The 8,832-nt window shown below is 44.5% G+C and overlaps 1 protein-coding gene across 1 annotated transcript in view; it reads right to left on the bottom strand.

Moving 5' to 3' along the window:
• Positions 1 to 945: 945 nt before the first annotated feature.
• The window catches only part of LOC104497689 (activating molecule in BECN1-regulated autophagy protein 1-like), a gene marked incomplete at its 5' end in the record, with an annotated part of 9,776 nt that continues 1,889 nt past the window's right edge, over positions 946 to 8,832 (bottom strand). The window contains 2 exons of the mRNA XM_010140968.1: positions 946 to 1,436; positions 8,778 to 8,832. The exon at positions 8,778 to 8,832 is cut by the window's right edge and continues 7 nt beyond it. Coding sequence (XP_010139270.1) covers positions 946 to 1,436; positions 8,778 to 8,832 — 546 coding nt within the window. The remainder of the gene's footprint in view (positions 1,437 to 8,777) is intronic.

Here is an 8,832-nt window from a genome sequence, read left to right as displayed (position 1 = left end):
ACTAGAAACTACATGTACAAGGTCAAGATTTCACATGCAACACCTTACATTAGAGACTCATACCTCACACCCTGGTCTGGAGCTGAAAGACATTTTCTGCCCCCTGCCAAGAAGGTGTATCTATCTCAGTCCTGGCACCATGAAACCACTGGGATGGCTCATTCATGTCAATATTGGCACAGGTCAGAACACCCTTGTGTGAACTGCGTCCTGACTGGAGAGCCACAGCCCCTGTCTCTCTACCCATCTACACAGCAGCTCTGCTTAGGTTCCTGCCAGATACTGTGCTAACTCTCTAACAAGGAAAGATCCCCACCTGAGCAGATCCTGAGCTATGCAGGTTTTGGTAAAGCCCAGTTCTTCCCAGAAAAGACCACAGGACAGGGAGGATGGGTCTCAACACCACACGCTGAGGAGGGAGCAGTGCTGTGCCACGGAGCAGGACTGTGGTCTGGAAGACTCTTCCACTCCAGCAATGGAGCTAGAGCATCACGCCCAGGTATGCCCAGGACTGCCTGTTTACAGAATGATGCTGGAGGCCCCTTTCCCTTTCTTCAACTCTACTGACCAGCTCCTGGGCATAAGAGGGCAGGAAAGTGGAAAGGAAAAAAGTTTTACAAAAGGTGACACTGACTGAATTGCAGAGTTAGGGCTGAGCTCAGGAGATCCCATGGGCCTTCAAAATCCGCATATTGCGCAGCCAGTATGGTTCATATTCTTGTTAACTCTTCAGCAGTGGGAATATTGGAAGTTAAGTACATTTCTTCCCCATGGCTTCCCTTGCGGTCCTTATCCCTTCCCACTCACCCAGGACAGAGAGAAGCCCTCTGAACCATGAACATCCTGTCAGAGCCACAAGTCCCTACTCTTCCAGCTCCTGGCCAGCTGTGAGGTACAGGTCTCTGCTGAGCAGTTCGAGGGTAGCACCAAAACACAACTCAATCTCTACCTGTTCCGTGACTCCCCACTGGTGCTGTCATTACTATAGAAGTTGGTACTGTCGGGAAGATGGTTGTTATTAGCTAGGTCACTGTATTCAGTTGGTCCCTCAGTGTCCATGGAGGACTGGGCCTGCTCTGGCAGGTCCATATCACCAGCGCTTTGTCCTTCACTCCTGCTAGGGACTGTCCGCAGGTTCAGGCCATGCTCTGACAGCTGCATAGACTCTGAAAGGATCTGTCCCTCCAGCTCAGCTGCCAGCTGCTGTGAGGCAGACTGCTGTGCTGATGTGCCCTCAGCTCCAGTGGACTCTGCACCAGTCTGAGAGCTGCGGTGGATCCGGTGACTCACAATGATGTTGTTGCCAAAGCCGCCCATGGATGCCATGGTAGTGCTCTGCTCCCTCTGGACCACAGCAGTCATGCCACCTTCTGCCATCAGCCTTTGGATCCTACTCAGGGCATCCTCCCCACTGGCCCCATATTCTGAACCTTCACCTACAAGAGAAAGCAGAAGCAACTTTGGTGCACAAGGCAAAATACAACACAAAGAAAAAGCATGCTGGTAGATGCATATGTTGGGATAGAAGATGGATATTGTTCCAGAGGAAGCCCAACATTTTATTCCTGTAACTTTCGCTGAAGTGCCAAACAAAAGCATTGAACTCTGTCAAGAAATTCTTGGCCACTCCCACAGGTATTCCTCAAAGACTTGCATGTTCAAGCCTTGGAGAAAAAGCTCTTATTGAATCATACAGATGGGGAAAAAGGAATCAAAGAGGCAGTGTGTTTTCTCAGAGCTGCAGAGACGGTCCAGCCAGTCCTAAGGGGGCAGGAAGAAAAACCTCAGCTTGCACTGCAATAAACCAAACATATCATCATGGCGTTAGCCTTTTCTACTTTACCTGTCTGCCATCACGTCATCTGCCTGGGGTGATCTCAATCTCCTCAGTAGCAGGGAGAACATAGGCAGCTGGCCAAGACCAGACAGCAGCCACACAACACGGAAGGATCAAGGGCGCAAGCTCCTGCTCCCCTTGACTGCTATCTTTTGAGGAATGCAAAAAACCACATCTCTTAAAATCTAGAATCTTTGCCCACTCTATCTCCAAGCCTTCCCCTTCATAGTCAGGCTGGACTGAGCTCTGAGGGAGCAATCATCAGGTGACTTGGTTGCTGAAGACTGTTTTTGAAGAACAAAATCTCACAGAAAAACAGTTCATATAGGAGATTAAATCTCCATGGCAGGGAAGTCCAGCCCAGTTCTGTTTCTCAGCATCCTCCTTTTCCTACACACCCTACCCAGACCCCTTGGGGAAAACAATCTGTAATCATAAACTGCTAGACTCATTCCACAGTTGGATCCTGACAATTCTTATTAAAGAGATAAATCTCACTCCCAGCTCGATGAAGCTATTGCAGTCCTGATTAGAGGAGAAAGCCATGACCTTCCCTGGCACCCCTCCTGGAAATGAACACAAATGTCGACAAGGCTAGATGCAGGCAGGAGTTAAAACACAAAAACCAAAATGCCACACTGACTAGGAAGTCAAAACCACTTGGGGCTGTGGGGTGGAGATTATTTATCCAACATGAGAGATGGGGTATTCAGCACAGTCTACACCATGCCACTGTAGAGGTTATTTTTTAAAAAGGCAAAACAGTTAAAGCTGTTAACATGTTGTGCGGTCAATGGGCTCAGCAGTACTTGCATGAAACACCACCACCTTCCTCCACCACAGGGTACAGCTAATTTCATCTTCATGCAAGTCTGCTGACATACTGCCTTGCTGTAGAGATACTATGGACATTAAGGGCAAATTTAATTCTCATGAGTAGAGTAAGTCCCTTTCTGCTAGGAATGCAGTAAGCCTGGTATACCCACCACGCATGGAGCAATGACATAGCTCCTTGATTAAAGCATCAGGGAGACCACGTGAGTAATTTGGAGACCACACAAGAATCTGGAGCAGAGCCTAGACGAGTGAGCATGAATATGCCCTGGGCAGAGCCTGACCCACAATCTAGCAGGGAAAACCTGTTCAGGTTGCAGCTGATGCATGAATTAGGAACTTGGCTGACCAGCACAGAGAATGAAAACAGAGGCAGCTATTAGACTGGAAACCTCAGTGTGAGAAAACACATATGCCAGGGGATACTGAAGTATTAATCATGAGCAGAGGAGGAAAGTCTGAGAAGCATGATTTTGGATTAAGTCATCGCTTCCTTCTGAGAGCGTTGCTATAAGCACTTTGTTATCAACCACATGGCCAGGTCAGAGCCAAGATGTTGAGAAAGCCAAGATGTGCAACTTGGTTTAGAAACATGCCAGCCAGCCCTATCTACACAAGTCCTGAAACAGCAGGTGCTGTGCTCTTGACAGATCACTTGCTATAAACTAGCCCAATGCAGGAGCACTGGAACAGTGAATCAGCAAGGATCCCCAGCCAGTGCCCCTCAGCATTACAAACGTGTTTCACCAAAGAACTCCATGCAGGCACCACACACCACAGCACTCCCTGCTCTTCCCTGCCCCTTAATTACTATGTGCCATAGCTGAATTTCCAGTTGAGCCAGCTGCTTGTTCAGAAAACAGGCAAGAACTGATGCAACAGCAAAAATCAGCAAGTCACAAGCCTTCAGTAGATAAGCACAGAGATACAGCAATGCTGGAAATTTCAGAAAGACAACCTGTCAAGGGTAAGAAGTGAGCCTCAGCATTCAGGCAGCCAACAAGCACTTCTGCTCTGGGACTTGTCCTCCCCTTTCCCCTCTCAGGTTTCGACAGTGACTTTGGGTGACTGAGCAAAGGCTCCTGTTGGGCTGAGCTACAGCACAGATTCACAGACAGCCCATTTCTACTGCCTGGTGACTCCCACACATGTTCTGTCACCAGCCTGCCAATGCAGACTACATTAGTACTCATTCCAAGTGAAATAAGCTAACTTCCATTTGGTGGAGGTTCAGAGTATGCACAGGCACTTACCCAAAACAACAGCAATGCTGTAAACTCCACTCAGATTGCTAGAAGTTTCAACCTGCTGCAGTGGCCAAATCCCATTCTCTGCACCACCAGCTGAACAAAACCAGGACAGAGAGAAACCCCATACTTGTGACATTTTTTTTCAGACTCCAGAGGGTTTAGGCTTATCCAGAGCATGAACCTGAACTTGTACAGGAGTAGGACGAGTGACAGCATATCTAATTCTCTACATAGAGAAGGTAATTTCTCTTTTCTCATTTTATGTTCAAAACTACATTCTGATCTCCAAAGCTCTGCAAAATGCTTTAACTCAAGCTCTCATTATTCTAGGGTCAGAAAACCTTCTAGGGTGAGAAAAACAGAAAAACCTCACAGAGAACCACAGACACAATCCACAAAACAGAGCGAACCAGCTCCAGCCACAGTATGTGAAGTACAAGTGTAAGCATAGCACCTGCCAATTTGTCCTCCAGCTAGGATGTCCAGAATCCATCATAGAGCAGGAAGCAATCTTGAGACACAGTCTCCATCTTTTTCTGGACAGGGACACAAGTTTTGTGCCTGGCAGGACAGAAAATCATCACCCACAGTTTCCTTCTGCAATACAAGTTAAGTATTAGTATTGTGTCCACAGTGCTGTGTTCCTATGAATCTTTCCTACTCTATCCTGAGTGACGTTTCCAGAGATCCAAAACTCCTATCTATCCCAAACACAAAAAACCATCACTCTTGAGAGCAGTTATCCAAATTGACCAAGGAATTTCTGCCAATCCAGCTGACTGGCTCTAACATTAACAAACTACTCTCTAGCTAATGCACCTGTCTTCACAAGTCCTCTGCAATGCTACTCTAACAAGACGAGAGTTTGATACAAAAGACTACAAAGGCGAAACATACGGCAAGCTTTCAATGGAGCTGGGCATAAGGCAGAAGCATTTCCATTCTTAAATGAATTAGACTCTGAAGTACTTATGGGGAGTACAACTTATTTCTCTCTGGGCATGGGCAGCACACACCAGATAAAGGGCAAAGCCTAAAGAAGCAAGGATGAGATCAGACTCCTCTGCGGCTCTGTGATATACTGACATCACTCTTAAATTGTTTCCTATCATCAGCTTTCCACTTTCTAAACCCAGCAGTAGTTAGTAGCCATGCTTGCAAACAAAGCTTCAAAATTACAACTAAGAGTAAGCACTGCAGAGATATCTGTCTTTGGAGAACACGGAATATAAAATAGCTCTGAGGTGTGAGCTGACCCACTAATTCAGATGATCGAAGATAAAAATATCAGCATTTTATAATGAATTCACTCCTTGCATAAGAATAGGAAAGGGAAGAACACAGCACAGCATAACCAGCTATGAATAATCTCCCTTAGTGCCAGAAGAAATACTACCAGTTACTCTGCTCCTCAACCAAGCTCAGAAGCATGTTCACACTTCCTTTCTGAGACAGCTAATCCAAAAATCTCCACAGAACTCAGAAAAGACAAAATTGCTTTGACTCATAACAAGTTTCTAAGCAATAACTCACCTTGGTTATTTGTATGAGTGAAACTTATTTTTGTAACGGGAGTTTAAAAGTAGCCCCCACAATTCAATCCCAAGAAAGCCAGGTATTTTGAGTAGCTCACACCTGCATAGTAGATGCTTCTAGAACCTGATTCTATTTTTTAGGGAACGTTTTTCAGAGGGCTTTAAAGAGAAATTGAAATTTGCAGTTCTGTAGGACATGACACACATTTTACAAATGGATGGGCTGATTAAAAGCTAAGAGATCTACCCATGTATCTACTTGGACAATGAGCGGCAGATCTGGAAGCTGCTCCCTGGTGTCCTGGTTTCCAGTTCCACACTAATCACACAGAAAGCACATCACATCTGACAACAGCATTGCAAGAATGTGTCCAGCTAAAGTAAAACAACATGTTTCATGGGGCTTGGCTGGAGGCAGCATATTCCCACCCAGCATATTCCTGCCTGACTTTTTCTAATTGAGCACCTCAAAGTTACAACTGTATTACAATTTCCCTTATGCCTGTCATATCTTGAGGAGACAGCTCAAATACTGGTTTAGGTAATTCTTGGTACCTCTCCCAGTTTTCTCTTAATTCTAACTTTCTTTGGTTTATGTGTTGCTTGGGAGCAAAGTTCACAAGTCAGCTACCAACTGCTGTAAAATAAAAAAGCACAGACATTAGAGGAATTAAGTTCTAACAAAGTCATGATATACTCATTCCTCCAAAGCAGGTAGAAAGATAATCAGAACAGCAAAGTCCCTGCAGAGCTTTGCATGAGAAAAGGAAACTATTTATACCTCCACAGAGCTTAATTAAATTTCTGATGCAATTCTACATACTTTTCTTGAAGATAGCACTAGCCTTTCTTATACTACTTAAAAAAAAAAATTCAAGGGGTTTTTTGGTTTCGTTGAGGTTTTTTTCCCTCATGATAGGGTGATAACTAAAACTTCCCTTCACATTACTCAGAATCACATCTAATTTATCCATTCTGCTGCTGATAATACTGCTAAGCCATTATGTAGCAATTTACATCTTCAAAGCCCCATACAAAACTCCACAGCCCCGACGTACTGTACTACAGAACGATTTATTCCCATTTGGTAGATGGTTAATAATTTGCCCTAGGTCACACACCAAGTTAGTGGCAGCACAATTTTTCCTTTTTTTTTTTATCATGTATCTGACATATAGATCCTGCTATTAGGAAATACAGTTTCCTTTTCAACGAAGAGTTACATGTAGATAAAGGTAGATACAGTGGGCAAATTAACCATCAGAACAGCAGCAGAGCATCCAACCTAGTCTGCCTGAACACAGCGGACTAGCACCTCAAAAATTAATGATGCTGGAAATACAGTAACCTTAATGCCACAAGCAGTGTAATGGGGTTCAAGTGAAGTACAAAGACTTTTGGATGAACCAGACCAATGATGGCACAAGTCCCTTGTGATGTTGGTAACAGCTGCTGAAAATTAGTCTTTCTGCTTCATGATAGGTCCTTGTACTCTTCCTCTGTCATGGATTACAGGGTTTTTTTGGATCCTACACATTCCCGCTAGTTAACCTCTTGACAGCTCCCTGCTTTTTGCTGCTCTTGAGCCTTTGCACAGGGATTTCCCCTGAGGATGCAACTGGAATAAGAACTGATCAACTACAGGGTAAAACTGCTTGGCTCATCTCCAGCACATACATCCATTCTGGAATAACTCCTTTGTTCTAAAGATCCTTATATAGAAGACGGGAGCGTGACAGCCCATTTTGCAGATGAGGCCTGTTGCACAGGGACAGGCAGTAAAGTCAGTATCTGAGCCAGTAATCACATCACATGTGGAACACACCAATCTTCTTCCAAGCAAGAAAGGGAGACAAGGAAACATCTGTCCTAGGCTTGTTATCCATACTCCTTTTCTTCCAAATGCTACATGTTTTGCTCCTTTGCAGGGATAACCTGCCCAAAGCACTGGTAAAGGACAACCCTTCTCCATCCCATTAACAGTCTAGTTAAAAACCATGATCTAAATCTGAAAATTGAAAGGTTAATTAGAAAGAACAACATAATGAAACCTTCAGACGATTGCAGAACAGCAGCAAAGATAAGAATCACCGGAGAGCTCCTCTAGTTTAACAGAGCAGAAAAGCCTCCCAAGCCTGCAGCATCAGCCATAGTGGTTTTGATGCAAGAAAGTCCCCCACTTCATCCTGTTTTCAGTCTCCATACTACGGCTCCCACAAGTTCAACATTCATACAGGCATCCCATATCCTAGTCTTAGTCACTCAGCCTCAACTGTAATAGCCTTCCAGAGAGGTTAAACCCAGCACTGATGATATAAACAGACGGTAAACCCCACAGCTCAAGGAATTTGTCACTTAACTTTGGACAGAATAGCCGAGATCAAAGAAATACAAAGCCTTATCACACATGCTAGAGGCTACACAACAGAAACCATGGAAGAGACATATCCCAAAAAGCATGTTTCGGAGTGAGAGAGCACAAGTAAGCAAACAGTCACAAACAGGCATGTTACGGGCTACTTCCCAAAGCCAAGTGGGTTCATCACGAACAAACACCTTCAAAACCATCTCCTTGATTTTCTCTTGTCTATCCTATGTACATATTGCCCAATTCCTTCCTAGCCAAGCCTTCAGAGCTGAATTCGAGTACAATGCTACAATATAGAGAGAAGCCTGAACGAAGTCATCATGCTTCCAAAGGATCAGTAATTTTATCACCATGTAGTAATCAGCTGATGTGCAATTCCAACTCCATGTGCCAGTAAGTTTTCTGGGACTGAGTAACACTACAGACATTCTTTAACAGACAAGCTGGACACTCCACACAGCCTTCATCTATCAGACTAAAGAGAATACTCTTACCTACTTTGTGAGAAGTGATTTATGGTATTTTATTTTGTATCCAGATGCTGAGGTTGTGAAGCCTGCGCAGGTTTTAGATGCAGAAGGTGATAGGTCCAAGCTAAGCTCTAACACAGAGGCAGAAAGGTTAATTCTTAGCAGTTTGCAGGCTTACTGATGGTTAGAGTTCAGATTCGTGAGGAGTGATGCCAGTACAGCTGATTTACAAAGACACAGTGATCTAAAGAACAGTTCATTTTGCCCTCTAAAAAAGCATGTGAAAAAGACAACTTCTCTATTCATATGGACAGAGAGTCACTCTCCTGATCATCTTGGCCTGGCTACACGCAAATTAGAGTGGAGAAATCTTTGCTGAAGAGGTAACAGTGTCCAGATACACCGACAGGATATCGGACCTGTGTGGAAACTCCTCACTTACCAGATAACCTCTATCAGATAAATCATTGCTTGAGCTCCTACCTTCCCCAGTCCCTGCAGAGGTGGATTCCTGTTCCTGTACCTCCCTCTCTGTCTG

The sequence above is a fragment of the Buceros rhinoceros genome, unplaced genomic scaffold (genome assembly GCF_000710305.1).
Source record: "Buceros rhinoceros silvestris isolate BGI_N320 unplaced genomic scaffold, ASM71030v1 scaffold5798, whole genome shotgun sequence".
NCBI lineage: Eukaryota > Metazoa > Chordata > Aves > Bucerotiformes > Bucerotidae > Buceros > Buceros rhinoceros.
Note: the sequence above shows the minus strand (reverse complement) of the source record. Positions and strands in the feature narration are given on the sequence as shown.